The sequence below is a fragment of the Aegilops tauschii genome, chromosome 4 (assembly GCF_002575655.3).
Source record: "Aegilops tauschii subsp. strangulata cultivar AL8/78 chromosome 4, Aet v6.0, whole genome shotgun sequence".
In the NCBI taxonomy this organism is placed as follows: domain Eukaryota; kingdom Viridiplantae; phylum Streptophyta; class Magnoliopsida; order Poales; family Poaceae; genus Aegilops; species Aegilops tauschii.
In genome coordinates, this window is record NC_053038.3 from 527,360,524 (window position 1) to 527,388,023 (window position 27,500).

General features: G+C 46.1%; 3 protein-coding genes across 3 annotated transcripts; 2 read left to right on the forward strand and 1 right to left on the reverse strand.

The window, feature by feature from the left end:
• Positions 1-7,511: 7,511 nt before the first annotated feature.
• On the reverse strand, positions 7,512-12,213 carry LOC109762937 (heat shock 70 kDa protein, mitochondrial). The gene is made up of 6 exons (XM_020321820.4): positions 11,937-12,213; positions 10,904-10,980; positions 10,725-10,803; positions 9,935-10,504; positions 9,181-9,801; positions 7,512-8,338 (listed from the first exon to the last, which is right to left on the reverse strand). Exons 1-6 carry the CDS (start codon positions 11,988-11,990, stop codon positions 7,721-7,723), a joined length of 2,019 nt encoding a protein of 672 aa, XP_020177409.1. The 5' UTR covers positions 11,991-12,213; the 3' UTR covers positions 7,512-7,720.
• Positions 12,214-19,789: 7,576 nt separating this feature from the next.
• LOC109762941 (probable L-gulonolactone oxidase 4) lies at positions 19,790-22,416 on the forward strand. Its single transcript, XM_020321824.4, has 2 exons — positions 19,790-20,855; positions 21,094-22,416. Exons 1-2 carry the CDS (start codon positions 20,169-20,171, stop codon positions 22,186-22,188), a joined length of 1,782 nt encoding a protein of 593 aa, XP_020177413.1. The 5' UTR covers positions 19,790-20,168; the 3' UTR covers positions 22,189-22,416.
• A 1,835-nt stretch (positions 22,417-24,251) lies between these two features.
• LOC109762940 (uncharacterized) lies at positions 24,252-24,746 on the forward strand. Its single transcript, XM_020321823.1, has one exon. It carries the CDS (start codon positions 24,252-24,254, stop codon positions 24,744-24,746), a length of 495 nt encoding a protein of 164 aa, XP_020177412.1.
• The last annotated feature ends 2,754 nt before the right edge of the window (positions 24,747-27,500 follow it).

Consider the following 27,500-nt stretch of genomic DNA (forward strand, 5'->3'; position numbering starts at 1 on the left):
GCATATGTAGTGTAGCTCCTTGCTTGCGAGTACTTTGGATGAGTACTCACGGTTGCTTTTCTCCCTCTTTTCCCCTTTCTATACCTGATTGTCGCAACCAGATGCTGGAGTCCAGGAGCTAGAGATCCCGAGGATGATTCTACATGGAGTTCGGCTTCGAGGAGTAGTTAGGAGGTCCCAGGCAGGAGGCTTTGCCTTTTCGATCGTTGCTACTTTTGTGCTAGCCTTCTTAAGGCAAACCTGTTTAACTTATGTCTGTACTCAGATATTGTTGCTTCCGCTGACTCGTCTGTGATCGAGCACTTGTATTCGAGCCCTCGAGGCCCCTGGCTTGTATTATGAAGCTTGTATGACTTATTTTTGTTTTAGAGTTGTGTTGTGATATCTTCCCATGAGTCCCTGATCTTGGTCGTACACATTTGCGTGCATGATTAGTGTACGGTCAAATCGGGGGCGTCACACTGGCGCTCGGGGCGGCGCGGCGAGGCAGCGCGGGGTGGCGGCGCGCGGTGCGCAGGCGGGCGCGGCCAGGTGGTGCTGACGCGGCGAGGGGCGTGGTGGCGCGTGCTTCGGGTGCGGCCTTGATGCCCCTCGACGGGATTTGGCGGGGACGGCATGGCGATTGGCGGCGCTCCGGCGGCTCCTGGCGCGTGGATCCGGCGAGTGGGGATGTGGACGGCGGCTCCTGGCTGCTTGACGAGGCTCCTCCCGGCGGTGCTGCGGCTGCAGTGGGTTGCTCCGGCTTCGGCCCAGCAGCCCTGCTCGGCGGGTTGGGGCGGGGTGGCGGACCCCCCTCCCGGCTTGGTGCTAAGGAGCTGGCCAGTTTGCTAGCCCGGCGTGGTGGCGGCTGCCGGGGCGGCGGCCCCGGATTTGGTGGAAGCGGCTTCGGCTGGGGGGTGGTGCGCGCATCTGGGCGTGGTGGGTCTCGGGATCCCACGGCCAGTTCGAGGTCGGCCTCGGCAGGATGGGGTTCGTTGGCTGCGTTGATGCGGGCAGGTGGTGGTTGAGCATCTCCGGGAGAAATCCTATGTCCGGCCTCTGCCGGATCTGGCGACGGCGACGCCGTGGGCGTCGTGCTCTTTCTTGGAAGCGTTGTTGTTGTGTGGTGCTCCTCCCCCTTCCCGCGGCCTTGGCTCCGGAGGGAAACCTCAGACCTTCGAGATCGGGCGATGAAGACGCCTTCACGTCTTCTTCCTCCTTGGGGGCATCGTCTCGGAGCCGGCCACAATCTGGAGACCAGTGGATGGCGGCATCTTCGCCGCGTGGTTTGCGGCATCTTCGCCGTGTAGTTTGCTGAGGCGGCCATTTCGGGGCGCTGATTTCTGTTTGGCAACGATGATGGCGTCGAGAGGAGCTTTGGTCGCGGCTCGGGCTTCGGTAGTAGGATCTTCCCGGCGTGTCCGAGGTGCTCTTCCGTTGGTTGCTTGGTTGCTTTGAAGTCGGAGCTGCGGTGGAGTGTGTCCATGCGGTGACGATGACAGGCGCTCGATGGTCGGCTACGGCGGGCACGGTCGGCGCAAGTCCTGCATATTCCCTTGTGATGATCGTCGTCAGAGTTGGAGCTGTCAGTTGTTCGCGCGTGTGGCCTTCTATTGGCATGTGCCGTCATGGTTTTGGTGCAGCTGTTGTAGCTCTGTGATCCCATGTCGGTGGCCAGGTTGGCCGGTGGTACCCATGTTATATGGGTTGGATTGTATCGGTTTTAGCTCGGTTTTCCGTCAATTAACCGGGCAATTCTCACTCCTTCTTAATCAATGAAAATGGCAAGTCTTTTGCCTCGTTTCAAAAAAAAAATCTTGTTATTATGGTTTGCAATGACTTGGACTGCACTATCTGGAGTTCTGTTTTACATGTTGTCTTGTACATATTGACTTGTTGAGATTGCAATATGACGGTGTAATAAACCGGGGTGGCTTCTCCGTCAATCCCGCCAATCCCGTGAGGGAGAGGAGGGGTGTGTGTGTGTGTGCGCGCGTGTGGAGGGGGGGTGGATAACCACCATGATCATTGTTACTACACGGGTAGGAGACATTGCAAGGGAAGCACACGGCTCGAATAATGTGGCGGGAAACATTTGGTACCCATATACTAAATGATGAACTGTAAATACTTTATGTCAAATGGGGGCTCGGGTAAGGGATGTTATTAACAACGGTCAATGGTTATCCCACATATGGATACCAATCCCGCCAAACTACAAGTGGGTATAAAGGATATCTTGTTTGCAAAGATGAGACAAGTAGTCAAAGAATGCTTGCAAGTAAAAAAAATTGTCAAAAATAAACTGCATACTCACATCCACTTCCCATTCATTAATCTTGACAACAGTAAATTGCATACTCACAACCACGCGAGACAATAGAACAAGGACTGCATATATCTCAAATAACATGTTCATACATGATATCATAAATAGGAGACATCACCATTAGCTTCAAAATAAACGTAAACAATGGGATTCGGACATGACATCATCAACTTCATCTTACATCATTAAGCTCAAAATGCACCTACTAACTGAGGCCTACTTTTTGCACACTTTCACTGCATTACTTCTTCAGATTGAACACCACACCAACAACACATATCATCAGGACACTTGCAGCTAGCAACTTCATCGGTACCACAAGCTCTCTCTCCCTAACTTCAACAATGCAAAAACTTGCGGTTTTATCGTGTCAACCCTAGCTTACTGACCCCTAATGGCATCCACATCAACATCGCTAGTAAGAAAGTTGTTATAAACAAGGTACACAACGGCGTGGGCGGCGACGGCGTCGGGGGCGGCGGCGATCTCCTCTGTAGTGGTCGAATTCGAAGAAGCAGAGGGAAACTGAAAAAATTTCAAGTGCTCTATGTATATGCGCCACCCTTTAGTCCCGGTTGGAGCCACCAACCATGCCTTTAGTCGCGGTTGGTGTCTCCAACCGGGACTAAAGGGGGGCCTTTGTTTCTGAGTTGTTTTTTGCTTTATTTAGAGTTTCTTTGTGAATCTTTTTGCTTTAGGTAAAAAAAAATATAAACTTTCTTTTAGTGTCAATAGTTTTCAAATTTGGATAGTTTAAATTTGAATTTTGTGTGAATCACTAGTTTGTGAATAACTTTACTTTAAAAATAAATCTTTCAGTGATTCTTTTTTCCGATTGTATTGTGAGCGTATTTTTGAGTACAAGGACTGTTTTGTGCTTCGGACTCAACTTCAGATATCTTTTCAGTTTTGTCATGTCGGTCTTTACGTGACTTGTATTTTATTCTTTATGATATAAATGAGACACGTATTACCATGCAAAAAAAAGTGACCGCAGGTACATTTATTTTATTATTATTATTTGAGTCAACTTTTTTTTTTGAGATGAATTATTTTGAGTCTAATAACTTGGTGGGGATGCCGTGGTGGCCCGCAAGGTGAGACCGGCCTGGCCCGTAATAAAGTACAGTAGTAAGTAGTAACACGGCAACCCCGCCTTCCTTGCTCTATCCATCCATCCAGAATCGAATCTCCGCCGGCGTCCCGATGGGGAGGCAGAGCAAGGCCGGATGATGGTGTGCTGCTGTTAGGTCTAGGTCTAGGTCTAGGACGACGCCCGCGGCTGCGCGAGCCTATCCGTCGGTACCGGCGGCGGCGGAGGCTACGGCAGTGGTAACAACCCCCCCTTGCTCCACCTCATGTTGGCTGTCCATGTTTGTGTCACCCCTGGCCTCGTCATACCTTAATTACTCCTACTTTGGAAGCAAGGCTAAATTTCCAGATTATATAAGTTTTGGCAGTGCCAAGCTAAGGGGATTCAGTTACTAGACCAACGGTAAAATTTGAGGTGATATTAAGGAGCACCTACACTTTTTTTTTTGAGACAAAGGAGCACCTAGGACTGGACGTACGAGCGAGCTTTTCGGCTCGGCCCGTTACAGCTCGGCTCGATAGGATTATCGAGCGGGCCGAGGTCTGAAAACGTGCCCGTTTCGCGACCGAGCCGAGCCGAGTTTCGGCCGGTCCAGCTCGGTGGCTCGCTTGCGGCCCAGCCCAATTCCACCATCGATCACAATAGCTAGCGTACGAGCAACCACAACCAGTCTCTCGTCTCTCCCTTTCTCTGCTCTGCCGCCTCACCTCTCTCTCGCCACGCCACAAATCTGGATCAACGGCGACGAGCGACGCCGCGCTTCCTCGCCAACTCGGCACCGACGGCGACGGGCGGCGCGACTGTTCCTCCCCACACCGGACGTAGACGGACGCGCCTCCCCTGGTTTCTCGCGGAACGTGACGAGCCGGAGCAGGTACTTCCTTCCTTCCCAAATCCCAATCGCTAGCAGCAGCTCCCTGAACTTAGTACGCATGTGATGGATCAATGGATAGATGGATCTGAGGATGCAGAAGGGGAATGGGAAGGGCAATGCAGCAGCTACTACACGACTGCCGAGGAAGCTGACAAATGATTCCAGCAATGTCCCAATCGCTGAATTGTTGTATAGGGTAAAAAAGAAACCTCCGCCTCGACGTCTCCCTGACCCCACCGGCCGCTGGCGTGTGTGCCGGAATCGCCGTTGCCTCCGGCTCCGCAAACTACTATGAGAGGGAGGCTACATCTTCGCAGTTATGTACGTGCAAAATATATATTTGTGCAAGCTTGTGTATGTGCTGTTTTTGCTTTTTGAAAGTCAAATTTATGTGTGCCCAAGCTCATATGTGCTGTTTTTTGTACCCAAATGTCAAATATATGTTTGTGCAAGCTCATGTGTGTGCTGTTTTTGGTATCCAAATATCAAATATATGTTTGTCCAAGCTCATGTGTGTGCTCTTTTTGGTATCCAAATGTCAAATATATGTTTGTGCAAGCTCATGTGTGTTGCTGTTTTGGTTGAATATATGGTCATATTCTTGCTGTTTTTGTTGTACATATGCTCATATGTGTGCTGTTTTGGTTGAATATATTGTCATATGCTTGCTTTTTTTTGTAGGTACGGACTTTGAAGCCAAATATTTCCATGTCCATTGTTGTGCACACATTATCAACTTGGTGGTGCAAGATGGGACAACCATCATGACCCCTTTGATAGAGAATTTGAGAGAGACGGTTAAGTATTTCAAGAAGTCACCGAGTCGCCTCCACAAGTTTGCTGAGACTTGCAAAATATTGGGTGTTAAGGTTGGCGACCATTTGCATCTTGATTGTGTCACACGGTGGAGTTCAACGTACAAGATGCTTGATACAGCCTGCTCGTATAGGGAAGCCTTGTCCTCTTATGCAGCTTCAAATGCCAACTATCAATGGGAGCCGGAAAAAGAAGAATGGGACAAGTTTGAAGTTATTAAGCCATTGCTCCTCTCTTTATCTCGTGTGACCACTGCGTTTTCAGGGCAATTATATCCCACCTCCAACATATTCTACCCTCATATTGTGAGCGTCAAGATTGTGAGCTACCTCCGTGTCTTCGGAATTCAGCACGGGTGGAAGAGTTTTAGGTATGTCTACTTGTTACATTGGATGTTAGCTTGTCAACATGTCATCCTATGCTTGAACTTAGATATGTCTACTTGTGTGGTTTTAGATGACTACATGAGTTCTTTGAAACCAGAAATGGTGGAAGCCTTGGTGTGCGGTGCTAGTTATATCAAAGGTTCTCATAAGGACTTCAATGTGGTGGTATGGTTCCTATCTTTTTCTTCTATGATTTCTGTCTATTTCTTGTATGTGGCTAACTTACAAATAATTAGGAGAGGGATGAAGATGAGGAGGACGATGTTGAGAATATCAAGTTGCCCAAGATTGTTGATGTGGGGGGTGACAACAATTGGTAACTAATGTTTTTACATGTCTCAGTTTTCCTATCTTGACATATTGAGAATATCAAGTTTACAAATCTGTGTTACATGTAGATATTCGCCATGTGGGTGTTGCTCTTGCTATTTTGAAGATGGATGTCTACATGATCTTCTCATGTGGATTGTTGAGATCAACGTGATCATCTCGTGCCATTTCTTTTGTTGTGATGAACTTCGAATTATGTGTGTTGTGGTGATGAACTATGGACCTTGAATGATGTTGTGATGAACCATGCACTTTCAACAATGTTGTTGTGAACTTGTGATGAACTATGAACTTTGTATTATGTGGTTTTCACTAGTCATTGTTTGGCTGTCAACATTTTCTAAGTTTTATGTCAAAGTGGTAAGTGTTATGCTATGCAAAATTTCCTTGTTTGGCTGTCAATATTTGATGTTTTCCTGTGTAAAGTTCAATTGAAGTGTTGTCCAAAATTCAATAGAAATGCTGCCCAATTCTTTCTCTCATATGTGTTCCATTGTTACAATTTTTGTAGAAGAATTCATATAAGAACATTATTTTTCATTAGTATGACCATTTCTTAAAACAATAGACTGCTGGATTGTTCATTTTTAGTAGTATAAACTGTTTGTTTTCCAAAATATAGGTTTAATTGCCGCAAAAAATCAAGTATATGCACTATATACAGAGGTCTGTACTATTAAATGGTTCTGGGAGAAACTGGCTTACGAGCCGGCTCGGTCTGAGCCGAGCCATAGCCAAAGCGAGCCGAGCCGGTTGAAGTAGGCTCGTTGACTGAGCGAGCCGAGCCGGTTGAAGTAGGCTCGTTGGATGAGCGAGCCGAGCCGAGCCGCTCCAGAGCGAGCCAAAGCCAGGCTCGGATCAAGCTCGGCTCGGCTCGGCTCGTGTCCAGCCCTACCTACACTACACCTATATATATGCGTCAGTTCACTGAAAACAAATTCAGTTTTACTGGAATCCCTCCCCCTCGTAGGAGTGCCTTCTTCTTTCTCCCACCCGCCCTGCCTCGCCTAACCGCCTTCTGCCCTCCGGCCATCCCTGTTAAATACTACCAACTGCGATAATAATATGGATGGTTTGGCGGTGCGATATTGTGATGAATGGAGAAATCACTTTTCATCGCTGTTTCACTTCATTCGCTAAGGCTAGTTATCGGTTTACCGTACGTGGTTAAAAAGAACAATCCTGTATTGTGTGTTCATACATACTTCACGGAGGAAAAGGCATTTGCAATTTTGTGAATGATGTGGAAATCACTAGTATTTGGGGATACAGGACTGTGTGCAAGTTTGAATAATGGGAGCTAATTAATAGGCAGTCCTTCCCTTACAAATGGTGTATGGCTCCTAAATACGGTGATTGATTTCAGTACTAAAACAAGTAGTAGCAGCAATTTGCGCGAGCGGCAGTACCAAGGGTGCTCGATGGCAACACCAAGTCACTTCCATGTTTGCTGCATAAATTTCCAGTACTGGTCTCGGCTTGGAAGTTGCCATGTTGCTGTTAATTGTTTGCACTACTTGTTCTTGACCTTCATAGCTGGAGAATTTGTTCTAAGGAATCCGTGATAGGTGAAAAGGTACAGGCATTGGCTTCCTTGACGAAGTTGAAATTTTTAGTCCATGAGCAGCACAGCTAAAAAGGCTTCCTTGTGCTCACCACCCAATCATCTCATCTCATCTCTCATGGTCATGGGTAACAGGCAGCTTAATTACTACCACGTTTCTTCATTACCACAGACAAAAACACACAGGAAACTTATATTACACCACACACACACGTACGTACGTAATCCTCTTAACCTACCACCTTCAGCAGAGCACCACAAAACTACCTAACGCAGCCCAGGTCTCATCTCACGAGTAACTAACATCAATCACAAGATTGCCTCTACAAGTAAGTAACGCAGTCGAGACTCACTTCTTCACCTCCTCGTACTCCGCCTCCGGGGCCTCGTCGCCACCACCACCACCCTGCTGCGACCCCGGCTCACCGCCAGACATGTGCTGCCCGATCTTGGACACGGCCCGGTTGGCCGCGTCCATCTTGGCCTTGATCTTCTCGGCGTCGTCCGAGGCCATCTCAGCACGGAGGTCCGCGACGGCCGACTCGATCTCCGACACCACCTCCGCGGGGACCTTGTCCCGGTACTCGCCCAGGCTCTTCTCCACGCTGTAGATGGTGGTGTCCGCTGTGTTCCGCACGTCGATCAGGGCCTTGCGCTCCTGGTCCTTGTGCGAGTGCACCTCCGCCTCCTGCACCATCTTCTGGATCTCCGCCTCCGACAGGCCGCCCGACGACCGGATCGTGATCTGCTGCTCCTTGCCCGTCGCCTTGTCCTTGGCCGACACCGTCACGATGCCGTTGGCGTCGATGTCGAACGTCACCTCCACCTGGGGCGTGCCTCTCGGCGCGGGCGGGATGCCCACCAGGTCGAACTCGCCCAGGAGCTTGTTGTCTGTTGCCATCTCGCGCTCGCCTTGCAGCACCTTGATGCCCACTTGCGTCTGGTTGTCAGCGGCGGTTGAGAACACCTGCACATACATTGTTGCTTCTTACTATGTGTATGCTACCAAACAACATCATGGACATGGCAAGCAAGCTGCTGAATACAGATCAGATGAACAGAAGATGAAATTTTCTATCATATGGAAGCCAATAATTTAATGTTCTACTATGAAAGGGTGAATCAGTACTCTGCTATGAGGAAGCCAGATCTTAGGAAAGGCATAGCCATAGAGATGAAAGCAAGCAAACAGTAGTATTACAGAGATCGATAGAAAATAAGTATCTATCAGAGGGCATTTCTAAACAAAATAATCCAAAGTTCAATTAAGCAACAACAATCATGACTATAACATAGGAGTCCTCGCATAAACACCTCAAGTACGACAATGATAGCAAACAGAGTAACATCATTCGGTACGCCACCAAAAATGACACGAAACGGAACTATATAACTGGTGTGGAAACCAGATGGCAAGCAAGCTGCTGAATACACCTCAGATGAACAAAACATCAAATTTTATGATGGAATGGCAAATTTTATTAATGTTCAAGTAAGACAATTATAGCAAACAGGGTAAGATCAACATACAACCAAGAGGTAAATGCAAACAAGCTAACATTATTACAGAGATTGAAATAGAAGAAACACCTATCAGAGGACATGACTACAAATAGTCCAAGGCCGATTTGCGGAATAACAAACATGACTATTACAGAGTAGTCAGCACCATCTATCAATGACTCTCGACACAACCACCACATGAACATCACAAGTAATACAATGCTAGCAAACAGAGTAGGATCAGCCAAGAAATGAAACAAAACACAACCATACTAGTTCAGGAGGAATGGGAACATGATTACCAACCTGGCTTTTCTTGGTGGGGATGGTAGTGTTCCTGGAAATCAGTCTGGTGAAGATACCACCTAGAGTCTCAATACCAAGTGACAGCGGGGTAACATCAAGGAGAAGAAGCTCCTTCACATCTCCACGGAGAATGCCACCCTGAATAGCAGCACCCATGGCCACAGCTTCATCTGGGTTGACTCCTTTGCTGGGGGCCTTGCCAAAGATCTCAGAGACTATCTCCTGCACTTTTGGAACCCTTGTCATTCCACCGACGAGGAGGACCTCATCAACATCCTTGGTGGTTATGCCGGCATCCTTCAAGCAGCTCTTGCATGGCTCTCTGGTCCTCTCAATCAGACCATTCACCAGAGACTCAAATTTTGATCTTGTCAGTGTGATGTTCAGATGTTTTGCTCCACTGGCATCAGCAGTGATGAAGGGAAGATTGATTTCAGTCTGGGTAGTTGAGGAGAGCTCGATTTTCGCCTTCTCAGCTGCTTCACGCAGTCTCTGCAGGGCCAATCTATCCTTTGACAGATCAATATTTTCAGTGTTTTTGTACTCGCTCACTAAGAACCCCAACAGAGTATTGTCAAAGTCTTCTCCACCCAGGAAAGTATCGCCGTTTGTTGCTTTGACCTGACAATCAAGAACGTAATCAATCAACATATCAGCGATGGAAACGAAGCACTATTTTATATAACAACTTAATTAATTTCCTTACTGAAGTAAACTACTAGTAAGAAAGAGACAAGTTACAACAAACACTGACCTCAAACACTCCATTGGAGATCTCTAGAATCGAGACATCAAAGGTTCCTCCTCCAAGGTCAAATACAGCAATCAGGCCCTCCTTGTTGTTTGTTCCGTAAGACAGAGCAGCAGCAGTTGGTTCATTGATGATCCTTTGGACGTCAAGTCCAGCAATACGGCCGGCATCCTTGGTGGCCTGCCTCTGAGCATCATTGAAGTAAGCTGGAACTGTAATGACAGCCTTGGAAATAGATTTGCCAAGGTAAGCTTCAGCTGTCTCCTTCATCTTGGTCAGCACAAACCCACCAATCTGGCTCGGCGAGTACTGCTTGCCATCTGTGGTTTCAACCCAAGCGTCTCCATTGGGAGCCTTCACAATCTTATATGGTACCATGTTCATCTCCTTCTGTGTTTGTGGGTCATCAAAGCGACGCCCAATCATACGCTTTGTGCCAAAGAAGGTGTTCTGTGGGTTGGTCACTGCTTGCCGCTTGGCTGGAATTCCCACGAGTAGCTCTCCTTTCGGAGAAAAAGCAACAACTGACGGTGTAGTCCTGGCGCCTTCTGAATTCTCAATCACCTTTGCATTCTGCATTTAGAGAGAGGTTTTAATTGCTCAGACCATTTAAAACAGGAGGAAACTAGCAGAGAACAAAACATGTACTCCCTCCGTTCGGAATTACTTGTCATAAAAATGGATGTATCTACAACTATAATACATCTAGGTACATTCATTTCTTGGACGAGTAATTCCGAACGGAGGGAGTATGTGCAGAGAGAGTATAGTATGCTGGGGCCACACGACACACCTTTCCCTCCATAACCGCGACACATGAGTTGGTCGTTCCCAAATCAATTCCAATAACCTCATTTCCAATTGGCTTTGCACTGAGGAACAAAAGCACAGAGACGAGTTAGTTAGATATGCACGCTGCAACGATCTTCGCCAAGTTTTATACTGTATAAACCAAAACAAGAAGGTTGTTACCTGAAAGCTCTTGCAAAAGTACCCCATCTGGAGCACACATTTGCAGCAGCATATGTTGATTGGACGTTGGCGGTCAGCTGAAATGTAAACAATCAATAATCAGGAAGCCACATCATTGACAATATGAAGCCCTAAAACAGTTTGGTGTCTTGGTGGGCAGATCTATCCTGTGCACAAACAACCAAAGGGAACACTTCCCAACCGGAAGAAAGATGCATATTAGTGAAAATACGATACTCTAACCCCTGATTAACCCGCTCATTTGCATGAAAAATTGTTCCAAGTCAATGATGGTTTGCTAATAAGGAACATGGCACATGATAATAGTACGCACAATCATTCCTAGAAGTCCACACTTGCATGTACAGAACAAATTCAGTCACCTCTACAGCAATACATACAGAAACATAGTAATCCTGGACGCTTACGGACATGCTTTTTTCAGGAAGGCAACAAGGCATGCTAGCACATGGCATTTTATATGATGGCAGTAGATATGAAAGAAACAGCAGTCCATAACTGCTTGCATCATCATGTGTAGAACAAAACACAGACTCACCTCTACAGCACTAGTAGAGAGCAGGGCCGTAATAATTCTACTGTAGGAGACAATGTAAGCACAGCATTGACAGATTGATCAATTAAGCCCTAAAACATTCTATTCTATTAGGAGACAATGTAAACACAGAATCACAGCATTTTATCACGAAAAGGGGGACATTTTCAATCAAACTGAAGAAAGATGCACATCATTCATTCATTCAGTAAGCAGTACTACATATAAAATATACAGGAGCAACAAAATGAGTCACCTCTACCTACCTACCTACCTAGGCGCAGTAGTATGTATGTATACACAGCAGAGCCATGATTCTACTAGGAGACAGACTAATACACTATATTTTTTTCAGAGGGGTAAAAAGGCATGAATGCTACTAGGCGAAATGGAAACCTAAGCAGTTTGCAAAATCCGACAGAGAAGCCTCCTCGATTCGATTCGACCAAATCGCCGCAGGAAAGGAAAGGAGCTTACGGTGGCGAGCGGCGAGGCGAGGTCTCGGCGGCGCGCGGCGCGGAGGAGCAGCATCTCTCTCTCTCTCTCTCTCTCTCTCTCTCTCTAGGGTTTTGGGGATTTGGGGTTTGGGAACTCTCTCTCTCTCTCTCTGCTTTTGTGCGCACCGCAGGGAATGCTCTGGAACTCTCTCTCTCTCTCTCTCTCTCTAGAGTCGAGTCGAGTCGACAGTTTCGTCTAGAGAGGGCGGGAGCGTTGCCGCTCTAGAGAGAGAGAGAGAGAGAGAGAGAGAGGGTGGAAGGCTCTGGAACACGCCAGAGAGTGGGCCGAGGCCTGTCTCCTCTCGTCAACTCGCTTTTTTCTCCGTTATATACTTAGGCTTGGGCCGCCCAAACCGTTTAGGACTCTCGCCATTTCTGCCTCTTTCTTTAATCCTTTCCAATTCTCACATTCATCAATAAATCAAGACTCAAACACAAATCAAACACCAAAAGTTGTGATGCTCGCATGCAAATTCCCTATTCGATTCGATGCATCAACAGTCTAGCAGGTCCGATCTAAATCTCAAACAAAGGAGGGGAAGGTGGAAAATGTTTCAATTCCATTAAAAAATGTTCAATTAGTTTTTCCACTTACTCCCTCCGTTTTTATTCACTTACTCTGCATACTAGAATTGATTCAACTCAAACTTCATAATGTTTGACCAAGTTTATCATAGAAAACAAAATCTTTTTGCTTTTTCATGCCCAAAAAATCCATCAAAACATATTAACATGAAACTAATTTCGAATATCTCGATGTGACAAATCCAACAAGAAAATGATTCGTGATTATGTGACACATGGTTCAAGAGATAACACATTTCAAAAAGAAAAAAAAATCTACTAAAAAGAAAAACTCCTAGGTTCCTTCGAGTCGCCCATATGCAGTGCAGCACTTGAAGGTGGGAGTGACTTTAGAAAGGGTTACCCCTTAATTCATAATTTCAGTCAAATTGACGCCAAAAATGCAAAGGAGAGGGCAGCAGAAGAGTTAATTCGGCCGCCCCATTTTAGGTAGCAAAACATACCAGACATTTCGGTTTTCTTTTCTCTGTTGTTCTTTGAATTTCCTTTTTGTTGTTTATTTTTCTTTACCTTTTTTCAAAAAATCGCAATTTATCTAAAAATGGTCACAAATTTGAAAAGTATTTGCGCTTTTGAAATATAATGTTCTGTTTTCCTAAAATGTCCACAGTTTTGAAAATTTCTTCGCGTTTTAATAAAAAATGTTCTTAATTTCGAAAAAATCATCTTTTCCAAATAATGTTCATAGTTTCGAAAATGATCAACATTTCAAATTTTGTTCACAATTTTAAAAATGTTTCAATTCCAAAAATGTTCATTTTTAGAAAAAATGAATAAAAAATTGTCACATTTTTAAACATTTGTTCGCTTTTCCGACCATGTTCCAAATTCTTGCCAAAAAGTGTTCTCATATTTTCTAAAGTGTTTGCAACAGTGCCTTATTCCAGCGTTGCAGTTGCTCGGTCCATCTCTGCAGTACTCTGCCAAGCGCTACTATGCATTTCCCACTTGCTTCCTTGTGATACTAATGGGCCAGTCCACCCGGGGCCCCCTGTGCGAAAGGGCGACTACTTGTCGCGTGAGCGGCATATAGGAGCTCCCACATTCTTGTGTACACATTTTTTTCTTGTATTTTTACCACCCTTCCAATTTTAGGGCCAGGTCCTATTCCTCGCATGGGTCGGGGAATAGCAATCAAACACAGCCTCCCCCTAACAAAACGCCTAGTATATGGTCTAGCCTATTCGTGTTTCCTCCAAATTACCAGTTTTGAGAAGGTTCTAAGACCTTCCCTCAAATGGTTTTTTGCTTTCTCTGCCTTTTCTTTCGATTTTATTTTTTGTTACTTTTCTTTTTCATTTCGTGGACATTTTAGAAATAATAGGACCACTTCCTAAATTTTGGGAACATTTATTAAATTGTTGAACTTTTTTCGAAATCCAAGAACATTTTATGAAATCAAGAAACATTTTTCTTATTAATAAACCTCTTCGGAATACAAACCAGTGTTTAAATTTATGAACATTTTATAAAAAAACTTTGATTAAAATTTAAACACATGGTTCAAGAGATAATGTTTTGACAAAACAATTGTTCCGAATTTCAAAAAATATTCGTGTTTTCCAAAGAATGATCATAGTTTTAAAAAATTATCAAAATTTCAATAAAAATTGTATTATGAAAACAGTTCATTTTTAAAAAAATGATCAAAAATAAAAATTGTTCACTTTTAAAAAAAAATTGTTCGCTTTTCCAGAAATGTTCCAATTTTTTTCAAAAGAAATTCTCATATTTTCTAAATGTTTGCTACAATACCTTGTTCCAACGTTACAATTGCTCTCAGTACTCAGTCCAACGATAATGTTTATTTCCCACTTGCTTCCCTGTTGTACTAATGGGTAATTTCATTTTATTTTTATGCAAAGAAAATCATCAAAACCTATTAACTTGAAACTAGTTTCGAATATCTTTATGTGACCAATTCAACATGAAAATGATTCATAATTTGAACACGGTTCAAAAGATAAAACATTTTGAAAAAATGAATCTACAAAAGAAAAAAACCTCCCAGGTTTGCAACAAGTGGCGCACATGCAGTGTGACACTTGTCCACACCAGAGAAGGTGCACGTGACTTTTGAAAGGGGTACCTATTAATTCATGATGCCGGTAAAACTGACTCCAAAAACGCATAGGAGGGGGTAGTGGACGAGTTAATCGGACCGGCCCATTTTTAGGTAGCAAACACATACAAGACATTTCGGTGTTCTTATACCAAATTTTTCGGTTTTCTTTTCTCGGTTGTTCTTTTGATTCCCTTTTTGTTATTTCTTTTTCTTTCTTGTTTTCCAAAAAATCACACTTTTTAGAAAAACAAAAAGGTTGCAAATTTAAAAAAGTATTTGCACTTTTAAATAGAATGTTCTGCTTTTCAAAAATGTTGGTACTTTGAATTTGGTTCATATTTAATAAAATTTTCCAAATTTCAAAATATATTCATGTTTTCCAAAGAATGTTCAGAGTTTCAAAAAAGGATAAAAATATCAAATTTTGTTTACGTTTTAAAAAATGTTTGGATTCCAAAAATGCTCATTTCTTAGAGAAAATGATCAGAAAAATTTATCACATGTATTAAAATTTGTTCGCTCTTCCAACAATGTTCCGAATTTTTCCAAAAGATGTTCACATTTTTTCTAAAATGTTTGCTACAATGCCTTGTGCCAGCGCTGCAGTTGTCGGTCAATCTCTGCAGTACTCGGTCTAGTTTTTTTAGGACAAAGCTAAGCTTTATTGATCATAATCCACATGGAGTGCGATAATTTTCGGATTATGAGGGCTAGCCAACCACATATGGCGCCCCGCACCGAGAGAAAGTGCATGCTTAGCTAAACTATGAGCTTCACCGTTGACAGAATGGCTTTCAAAAATACAATTACAGACAAAACTCAAAGAACGCATCTTGATTTCTGTTATCACCGACCCATAGGATCGCTGATTGCCATTCTTGATGTCATCGACAACCTGCTTGCAGTCCGTAGAGATGATTAGGTTCCCAAGAAGAAGATCATCTGCCAAAGCAAGTCCTTCTCTACACGTGACTGCTTCTAAGGTGGCTAGGTCTGTAACTCCGGCTATGACCACGGCTGAGCTTCCCAAGTAGTTGCCAGCATGGTCCAGGCATACTGCAGCAGCGGACCCTCCTCGATCTCGATACACCGCTCCGTCCACGTGAATCTTTACATATCCCGCTGGTGGAGCTCTTGGCCTTGCATGTGCCGCCCTAGTTTGCCGGGGGGCTCCCTGTAAATTAAGCTGGGGTTTTGCATGAATTAATTCAAGTTCTCTGATGAACCTGCTCACAAAAAGATGGATGGCCTACGGGCTTTGTGGGATCCCCTCGTGGATAAATTTCCGCCGTGTCGTCCATATCGACCAAAGGGTCACAGCCACTCGAACAAAACCTTTATGAGGCAAAGATGCCATAAGAGTGAAGATCCACTGTTTCGCGTTCGGTTCCTTCGTGGCAATCATCTGGTCTACAGTTTCCCCATCTTCTAATGCCCAGACACATCTTGCCATTGAGCACTCAAGGAGGGAGTGTCTTCAGGAATCCCGTGAGCCACAAAGACCACAAGAGCTTGTGGTAGACATGTTGCGGTGTGCTCGAACATCTTCGGTAGGGAGAGACTGTTTTGCTAATCGCCACAGAAACATTCTGGTTTTGCTGGTACCTGTACATTCCACAATAATTTCCATGACTTCTCCTCAGTACGCATAATCGAAGGTCCCGCAGCTCCCTCGAGCCAAGCTTCCCTCCGATTCCTCGTCGCCACCATCATCCTATAGGCCGAGCGGACTGTGAAGTTGCCGTTTCTTTCAAAGTGCCAAGCCCAGTAATCATCAAAGTTGCGAGTACATATAGGGATAGCTAGGATAGCCGCGACGTCCATTGGCATAAAAGTCTGTTCAACTTTCTGTTTGTCCCATGAGTTCGTGCTTAGATTGAAATAGTCTGAAGCCAGCCTCGATGGATTCGCAATCTTGCTGCCATAAGCTCAAAGCATTTCATCTCTAGGGATCCAGTTATCCATCCAAACATCAGTGGAGTTTGTTGGGGAACGTAGTAATTTCAAAAAAATTCCTACGCACACACAGGATCATGGTGATACATAGCAACGAGAGGGGAGAGTATTGTCCATGTACCCTCATAGACCGAAAGCGGAAGCGTTAGCACAACGCGGTTGATGTAGTCGTACGTCTTCACGATCCAACCGATCCAAGTACCGAATGTACGGCACCTCCGAATTCAGCACACGTTCAGCTTGATGACGTCCCTCGAACTCCGATCCAGCCGAGCTTTGAGGGAGAGTTCCGTCAGCACGACGGCGTGGTGACGATGATGATGTTCTACCGACGCAGGGCTTCGCCTAAGCACTCCTACGATATTATCGAGGTGGACTATGGTGGAGGGGGCACCGCACACGGCTAAGAGATCAATGATCAATTGTTGTGTCTTTGGGGTGCCCCCTGCCCCCGTATATAAAGGAGCAAGGGAGGGAGAGGCGGCCGGCCAGGAGGAGGCGCGCCAGGAGGAGTCCTACTCCCACCGGGAGTAGGACTCCCTCCTTTCCTAGTTGGAGTAGGAGAAGGGGGAAGGAGGAGGGAGAGAGGAAGGAAAGGGGGACGCCGCCCCCCTCCTTGTCCAATTCGGACTAGAGGGGGAGGGGGCGCGCGGCCTGCCGTGGCCGCCCCTCCTCTTCTCCACGAAGGTCCATGTAGGCCCATTAAACCCCCGGGGGGGTTCCGGTAACCCCCGGTACTCCGGTAAAATCCCGATTTCACCCGGAACACTTCCGATATCCAAATATAGGCTTCCAATATATCAATCTTTATGTCTCGACCATTTCGAGACTCCTCGTCATGTCCGTGATCACATCCGGGACTCCGAACTATCTTTGTTACATCAAAACACATAAACTCATAATATAACCGTCATCAAACTTTAAGCGTGCGGACCCTACGGGTTCGAGAACTATGTAGACATGACCGAGACACGTCTCCGGTCAATAACCAATAGCAGAACCTGGATGCTCATATTGGCTCCCACATATTCTACGAAGATCTTTATCGGTCAGACCGCATAACAACATACGTTGTTCCCTTTGTCATCGGTATGTTACTTGCCCGAGATTCGATCGTCGGTATCTCAATACCTAGTTCAATCTCGTTACCGGCAAGTCTCTTTACTCATTCCCATTACCAACGCGCTTGATGAGACCCAGTTTCAAAATTTCCACACCTTCTTTTAGAGCTCTCAAGAGTCTGGCTCGGGCGTGACCCTAACTCCACTTGCAGAATCTTTGAATCTGGGAAGTAAACACTCTTGAGGATCCGGGCACTCAACGTGTTTGGCTGTTGCAAAATCCTCCAGCCCTGTTTTTCTAGCATTGCAAGATTAAAAAGTTCAAAGTCCTTGAAGCCCAATCCACCCATCGACTTAGCTTGAGTCATCGCCTCCCAAGATACCCAACTAGGTTTCCGGTGACCATCTTTGCTGCCCCAGCAAAACTTCCTTATGAGCATGTTGAGATGTTCACAAAGTCCCCTAGAAGCTTAAAGCAAGACATAGAGAAAACAGGTATAGCTTGCGCCACCGATTTAACCAAAACTTCATTGCCTGTTGTAGAGAGTGTTTTCTCAATCCACCCTCGAATTTTACTCCATAATCTATCTTTCAGAAACTTGAAAGCTCCGTTTTTTTAAGATCCCACATCGGTAGGCATACCCAAATATTTTTCATTGAGAGATTCATTATGAACTTGGAGTGTTTCTTTGATCTCATCTTGGACACTTTCCGGAACTCTCTTGCTGAAAAATATTGATGATTTACCATAATTTATACATTGTCCCGTAGCTTGACAATAGATATCCAGACCTGGTTGACCTCATCTGCTCCCACACTATTCGCCTTGAAAAACAGCAGTCTGTCACCTGCAAAAAGAAGATGGTTCACATGCGGCGCCGAGGGTGCCACTTGTAATCCATGAAGGTTTGATGACTCGTCTCGAGATTTTACATGAAATGCTCGCGGCATGCAGCCCAGCTTTGACGTACCACTCTATTGGGCCATGGGCTGTCATTGTTTCTCCTCCTTCTAGCCGCTTCCTCTTAGTGCCCTATGGGTCCACATCTTCAAAAAGTTCACGTGAACCAAGGCTCCCGGTTTTGTCTTTTTGGTTTTTGTTTTTTTCCTAATTTTGTTTTTTTTGTTTCTTGTTCTTTTAATTCTTGATTTCTTGGTATTTTTTGTTTTTTCATGCAAAAAAAATTCATCAAAATCTATTAACATGAAACTAGTTTCGAATATCTTGATGTGACAAATTCAACATGAAAATAGTTCGTGATTTGAACACACGGTTCAAGAGATAATTTTTTTTTTGAAAAAATGAATCTATGAAAAAAGAAAAACCTCCAGGTTGCAACAAGTGGCGCACGTGCAGTGCGACACTTGTCCATACCAGAGAAGGTCGGAGTGACTTTTGAGAGTGGTGCCCTATAATTTATTTCGGTTTTCCTATACCAGACTTTTCGGTTTTCTTTCCTCTACTATTCTTCTGATTTCCTTTTTGTTATTTCTTTTTTTTAAATCACACTTTTTTTATAAATGTTCATAGTTTCCAAATTTGGTTCACATTTTCAAAAATGTTACAAATTTCGAAAAATATTCATGTTTCCAAAGAATGTTCATAGTTTCTAAGAATGATCAAAAATTTCAAATTTGGTTTACATTTTAAAAAAATGTTTGGATACCAAAAAATGTTCATAGTTTCTAAAAATGGTCAAATTTTTCAAATTTGGTTTACATTAAAAAAATGTTTGGATTCCGAAAAAGTTAGTTTCTTAGAAAAAAATGATCAAAAAATAAAAAGAATTGATCACATTTTAAAAAAATTATTCGCCTTTCCAACAATTGAATTGCTTCGAAATATGTTCTCAGATTTTCTAAAATGTTTGCAAAAAAATTTGTGATTGTGTTTTTTTAATTGCCATCATCTCTAAATCTATAGGGTAAAATTCCGATGTTGCAGTGCATTGTTTTTGCTGTAACTTTTGCATACGATCTTGGATTGAGAAGATTCAAAGAGCAAAAATGTTTGTCTCGGCGGGACAAAGAATTTTCATGCAGAACACTTTTTCATCCGAGTCTGTCTTAACCACGTTTCTTTCCATGCCAAAATCGGATGTCAACACAAATTTCTTCTATGCTTATAAGGAGTTAACACCTTGAGATTATGGCTGGTGGGAATCCAGTTGTCCTCCCAAATATTGATGTGACTTCCATCCCAACTCACCATATTTATATATATATATCCTCTTTTGAAACACTCTAAACCAGCTAAAATTCCTATTCTAAACTAAAACATAAGTATAGTGAACTAACTTGTTGAATGAGGGCGAAGGAAAGACGTTGGTTTGATACCACCGAGTAGGAGTAGTAAGTATGCATGCATGGGCCACTCGTACGTGGATATCATATCGATCGTACGTGGCCATATAAGCATCTTCTCCATTTATTAGCTCACTCACTACCGTCTACCCAAGGCCTTGCGTATGCAAGTACTAGGAGCTACCACTTCTTCCCTCGCATTCAAGTACGTACGTCCATGCCATTGCCACCAGCGCAGTAGATGGAGGCTAGCAGGTCGTCCTCGTTGCTTCCGGCGGCTCTCCTCCTAGCCCTGGGCCTCCTCCTGAGCCGCCCCGCCGGCTCCAGCCCTCCGCCGGACTCGGTGACCTGCGCCCGCGGCACGTCCGACTGCACCCTCGCCAACGTCTACGGCTCCTTCCCGGACCGCACCGCCTGCCGCGCGGCCGACGCCACGTTCCCGCGCACCGAGGCGGAGCTGGTGGCCGCCGTGGCGGCCGCCGTCGCGGCCAAGCGCAAGGTGAAGGCGGTCCCCAGGCACTCCCACAGCTTCCCCAAGCTGGCCTGCCCGGGCGGCCGCGACGGCACCATCATCAGCACGGCGCGGCTCAACCGGACGGTGAGCATCGACGCCGCCCAGGGGCTGATGACCGTGGAGGGCGGCATGGTGCTCCGGGACCTCATCCGCGACGCCGCCGCCGCCGGGCTCGCGCTGCCGCACTCGCCCTACTGGTACGGCGTCAGCATCGGGGGCCTGCTGGCCACGGGCGCGCACGGCAGCTCGCTTTGGGGAAAGGGCAGCGCCGTGCACGAGTACGTGGTCGGGATGAGGATCGTGACGCCGGCGCCGGCGAGCCAGGGGTTCGCCGTGGTCCGGGAGCTCGGCGCCGACCACCCCGACCTCGACGCGGCCAAGGTCTCGCTCGGCGTCCTTGGCGTCGTCTCGCAGGTACGTACGTGGCTACTCCTGCACGTACGTGTAGTAGTTGCCAATGCGCATGCATGCCAATGTGCTGAAGCGAGTCTTGTGTCACTTTGCTTGCCTATGAAAGCTTGGCTGTCTTGGTACGTGACGCATACATACATACACATACACATACACACACACCGGTGAACAGCTTACAAGTTTTGTACATATCGCTTCGATGTACACAAATCTTATGTGTGTGTGTGTGATGCTTGCGCAGGTTACTCTGCAGTTGCAGCCGATGTTCAAGCGGTCCGTCACGTTCCTGGAGCGCGATGACTCTGACCTGGCAGCGCAGGTGGCCGTGTGGGGCAATCTGCACGAGTTCGGCGACATGACGTGGCTGCCGCGGCAGGGCAAGGTCATCTACCGCCAGGACGACCGTGTCGATGTCTCATCGCCCGGCGATGGCCTCAACGACTACCTCGGCTTCCGCTCCTTCCCGACGCTCGGGCTCATCGTCGCAAGAGTCGCGGAGGAGCATGTGGAGGAAAGCAGCGACATGGCACGGTGCCTAGCCGCGGGGGTGCTGCCCGCGTCGTTCCCCATGCAGGCGTACGGCTTCACCAACGACGGCTCCTCCTTCACGGGATACCCGGTGGTAGGGTACCAGCACCGCATCCAGGCATCCGGCTCGTGCATCGATGCCAAGGACAACCTGCTCCGCTCCTCATGCCCATGGGACCCACGCGTTCGGAGCCTCTTCTTCTACAACACTGGCTTCAGTGTCGCGCTCTCCAAAGCCCCGGCGTTGGCCGCCGACATGCAACGACTCCGCGACCTCAACCCGCGCGCCCTATGCAGTCTCGACGCCAAGATGGGCGTGCTCATCCGCTACGTTGGGGCCTCCTCCGCCTACCTCGGCAAGACGGAGGACTCGGTCAACTTTGACTTCACCTACTACCGGAGCTACACCCAGGGCAGGCCGCGTGCTCACTCTGATGTGATCGACGAGCTCGAACAGATGGCTTTGCGCAAGTATGGCGCCGTCCCGCAATGGGGCAAGAACCGCAACTTCGCCTTCGACGGCGCCATCGCCAAGTACGCAAAGTCCGGCGAGTTCCTCAAAGTGAAGGAGAGGTATGACCCAGACGGGGTCTTCTCTAGCGAGTGGAGCGACCGCGTGCTCGGCATCGATGGGAGCCCCAACATCGTCCACAAGAGTTGCGCCATTGAAGGGCTCTGCATATGCTCTCACGACTCGCACTGCGCGCCGGAACAAGGCTATTACTGTCGGCCTGGAAAGGTGTACGCGGAGGCAAGGGTATGCTCATTCCGACCCACCTCTCACCGCGACCACAACGACGAAATATGAATCTAGTCATGGATGGGCCAAGAAGTAGTGCGATCTAATGTTGAATTAGTATGCTTTTGTAAGCGGTGTGTTGATTTACTTCATTTTCTTCCACATAGTAGTTATCTAAGTGCATTTTTTTCGTTCATAAGTAGGTTTATATCAATACATGCGCTGGAAGCCCATTGTAGGTGCTAAGGTAATCCCACCTATTGCATGGTTACAGATTTAAGGCAGTTTCAGGAAAAAGTTGTTGTTTCTCATGTGGGTGTCACGCAAGAGATTTTGACAATTTGCGTGAGAGCTAGGCAGGCTGGTCTGATGTGTTTGACGTGAGGGGTGTTGTGTGGATGCATGCGCATTTTTCTTCGTCTTCAAAAGTGATGTGCTGCAAGTGGGGCAGACCAATACCACGGGGAATAATTGGATTAGAGATGATTCTAGGTCGAAGGGAAAAGAAAAGGATGATAAGAAGAACAAAATCAAGAAGAATGTTTCCAGCTCTGCACCGCCTGCTTTCACAAGGGATCCTCAGAACAGTTATAAGGAGGCTAAGTTGCAAGTTGCACAATGTGGAAATAGTGTTGATGGGGCAATAGGATATGTGCTATCTTAAGAGGATAATGATTAAATGATGGATGTACAGAGATTAGGGTTGTTGTCACTCTTTCGTAAGAAAAAGAAAAATCTTAGGAGGACGATGATAATTGTGGTGTTCTTGATTGGTTTAACATCCAATGTACATGAAGACTTTCAACGCCAATAGTTCATTTTCCACAATATGGGACAAAAATCCCAGTTCGCGATTAATTTAGTTACTCTTAATCCATATATGATCTTTTTTGAGAGAAATTTTCAGATCTATGGACCACCTAGCGACGACTACAAGCACTGGAGCGAGCCAAAGGCGCGCCGCCGTCATCGCCCCTCCATCACCGAAGCCGGGCAAACATTGTTGTAGTAGACAGTCGGGAAGTCATCGTGCTAAGGCCCCAAAGGACCAGCACACCAGAGCAGCAATCATCGCCGGTGAAGAGAGTTGTAGATCGGAAGAGTCAAACCTGAAACAACACGAACGAAGACGAACAAAAATTGGATCCAAATAGATCCACCGAAGACCAACACCGATCGAATCCCATGAGATCCGACGGAGACACACCTCCACATCTTCCGACAACGCTATTCGCACCATCGGGACGGGGATAGGATGTGGGAGACATTATTGCTAACGAGGGACATCGCCACCGCCACACAGCCCCAACCAAGACGTTCAACCTAGCAAAAACGAGAACGGGGTCCCTCCCGCCCATCGGGGGGCTGAGATCCTCCGCACCTCCACAGGACAAAGGCCATCGGAGGCGGGGCGGATCTGCGGCAGCGCCGAGGGGAGGAGGAAGGAGACTTTTCTTGAGGAGGAGGAAAGTCTCTAATCCATATATGATCTTAATCCATACATGTAGATATTAATCCACAATATATACATGTATGTACCCATGCTCACTCCAGCCAAAAACCATTGCTCCTCGGGCGATTAATTTAATTGAACTAACCAATCCAATAAATAGATCGACTTTCAACGCCAATAGTTCTTGCCTGCCCGACAAAATATATGTAATATATCATCAGTTCAACATATATTGGTACCCATCTGTATGTATATGGAATGCCTTTGTGAGTTAATACGAAAAGTTAAGTGGAGTAAAATGGAGAAATTTCTCTTAAATGCGGTAAATCCTATCAAAACGTGAAACTTAGCAGTAAAAAATGAAATTAACTCTAAGGGGGACTACGTCAAAGATGAATTCGGGGATGATATATTTTGCTAGTAACATGTGTTCGGTGATGCAGTCTTGTCATCCTTCCACTTCCCTCCCCCCTCCCCTCTCCCAAAAACATAACTATATGAGTGAATTCCTTATTTAACATCGTCTTAATTTTTTTTCCATTTTAACACCGAAAAATCTTTTCTTCCTTATATAAGAGCATCTCCAACAGGGCGCTAGTTTTGGCGCGCGCAAAAAAAAAGAACTGATTTTCCGCGCGCAAGACCGGTCGGCGCACTAAAGAAAACAGCGCGCACCGCCATGGGCCATCTCCGTGGCTTCTCTCTCCCTTCTTCCTCGCCTCTGTCAGTGCCTCTCCGTCGTCGTGCCCTTCTTCCTCGCCTCCAGCGCACCGCCGCCGCCTCCCGCGCCGCCGCCATACCGCCGCGCACCCGAAGTAGCTCCAGCTACCGCGGCGTCCACACCCACCCCTCCGGCGTGCATTACGTGGAGATCAGCTCCGATGATACACGCCTCAGGCTCGGGACCTTCAAGACTACCCACGAGACCATCCGCGCATATGACGCGGCGGCGTGGCGCCTCAGGAGGCCACGAGCACAGATGAATTTCTCGGACGCGCGGACGCGACAGCAAGCGCAGGACCTCGCACCTCCCCCGTGGCTAGTCACTGAGGAGGACCACCGCATCCAGCGGAGGCGGGAGTGCCGCCTCCTCATCGCTGAGGCGGATGAGCACGCCATGGTGGTGTGGCGTGAGCGCTTCCCGGAGGATTTCGCCACCAAGAACGAGTTCTAGGCGCAGAGGAGGGCGGTACGAGCTGCAGAACGGGCAAACCGGCGTCAACGGAAGGCACTTGCGGAAGCCTAGTGCAACCTGGGAATTGCGTCGACCTGGGGCGACAATGATCCTCAGTGGGACGACGCGTTTCTGTCGTCGGACTACACTACCGAGGAGGATGAAAACGAGTAGTTATCTAGCTTATCATCGATGTAATCACTATATTTGCATCATAGTATCGTTTTTATCTGATTTATTTGTATCATTTGGATTAGCTTTGTGGGGTTGGGCTTGAACTATGGAGTTGTTTGTACCGTTTTTTATCTTTTTTCGAAAAGGGAGACTCCCCGGTCTCTGTATCAGAACGATGCATACGGCCAACTTAAATAAATAAGCAAATAGGTTCAACAAGGTCTTAAAGTCTCAAACGAAAATAAAGAAAGTTCACAAAGAGCCAAAGGGCCAGAAACAAACTAGCCACAAAAAGCCACAACCGGCTGGCATAAGAAAGATAGGTAAACTAATTGCCTATCCTATTACATGACCGCCATCCAAACCGGTTGAATATATCCCGTGCTACCATCTCCCAGCGGATAGATCCAGTAACCAAACGCTCCCTGGCCTCCGTCGGAGTGAGTAGCGACCACATACGGATCAACGCAGAGGCTCGGAAGATAACCTGCCAAAAATGAATATTTGTTGTTCTGTTAAAAACCAAATCATTTCTGCAGTTCCAGACTGCCCACAATAAAGCACATACTCCTACGCGAATGTGTCTCGCTATTTCGGACTCTATCCCGTTAAGCCACGTTCCAAATAACGTGCTGATAGAACTCGAAGGAGTAATATTAAATGCAATATGGACCATGTGCCATAGAACTTTGGCCAACGGGCAATCAAGAAAAAGGTGTTTGATAGTTTCATCCCGATCACAGAAACTACACCTAGTAGGTCCTGTCCAATTACGCTTTGCCAAGTTATCTTTGGTTAATATTACTTGTTTATGCACAAACCACATAAACACTTTAATTTTCAAAGGAACTTTGACAGTCCAAACATATTTGGAGCTAGGAATAGAGCTTGAATTGATAACATCAAGATACATTGATTTAACTGTAAACTCTCCAGACCTAGTAAGCTTCCAGCGTAATTTATCGGGCTGTTGAGACAGCTGAACCTCCATCAGTCTACTCACTAGATGAAGCCATTCTTCCCAACGATTGCCGGCTAGTGTCCTCCTGAACTGAATATTAAGGGGAATGGATTGAAGTACCGTAGAAACTAAAGCATCACGTCGTTGAACAATACGATACAGAGACGTATATTGAATCGCAAGGGGGGTCTCTCCTAGCCAAGTATCCTCCCAGAATCGTGTGCTAGTACCGTTACCGATAATAAACTTTGTCCTATTAAAAAAGGCTAATTTGACTCTCATAAGACCTTTCCAAAAAGGTGAGTCAGTCGGCCTCGCGGTCACCTGGGACAAAGTTTTGGAGTGAAGATACTTGCTACGGAGAATCTGCGCCCAAGTGGCATCAGTCTCGACGGATAACTTCGACAACCACTTGCTGAGAAGACATCTGTTCTTGACCTCAAGATTCTCAATGCCAAGACCCCCTTGGTCTTTCGGTCGACAGATAATATCCCACTTGGCAAGTCTGTATTTTCTTTTTAGTTCATCGGTCTGCCAAAAGAAACGTGATCGATAAAAGTCCAGTCTTTTCCTTACTCCAACTGAGACTTCGAAGAACGACAAGAGAAACATAGGCATACTCGTGAGGACCGAATTTATCAGAATTAATCGGCCTCCGTATGACATGATCTTGCCCTTCTAGCAACTCAGTTTCTTTTCAAAGCGGTCCTCGATACACTTCCATTCTTTGTTTGTCAGCTTACGATGGTGGATTGGTATACCTAAGTACGTAAAAGGTAAAGTCCCCAAATCACACCCAAACAATTGCCTATAAGCCTCTTGTTCGTCATTGGCTCTACCAAAGCAGAACAATTCGCTTTTGTGAAAGTTAATCTTTAACCCGGTCAATTGTTCAAATAAGCATAACACCAGCTTCATATTTCTCGCTTTTGCCAAGTCATGCTCCATAAAGATGATCGTATCATCGGTGTACTGTAGGATAGACACACCACCATCAACTAGATGAGGTACCAGTCCACCCACCTGTCCAGCCTCCTTAGCCCTTCCTATCAGAATTGCCAACATATCAACCACAATGTTGAACAAAATGGGAGACATCGGATCTCCTTGTCTCAGGCCCTTATGTGTCTGGAAATAATGATCTATGTCGTCATTTACTTTAATTTCAACACTCCCTTTTTGCGTGACCGATTCTACCTGGCGTCGCCAGGCTTCATCAAAACGTTTCATACACAAGGCCTGTTGAACGAAAGGCCATTTGACTTTATCGTACGCTTTCTCGAAATCCATCTTAAAAACGACTCCATCTAGTTTTTTCGAGTGAATTTCGTGGAGCGTTTCATGAAGGACCACAACCCCTTCTAGGATGTTTCTGTCCGGCATGAAAGCAGTTTGGGAATGCTGCACCACAAAATGCGCAATCTGCGTGAGCCTATTAGTCCCAACCTTGGTGAAAATTTTGAAACTAACATTGAGGAGGCAGATCGGCCTGAACTGCTCAATCCTCACAGCCTCTGTTTTCTTAGGAAGCAATGTTATAGTTCCAAAATTCAAATGAAATAACTGAAGCTGTCCAGAGAATAAATCATGGAACATTGGTAGCAAATCCTCCTTAATAA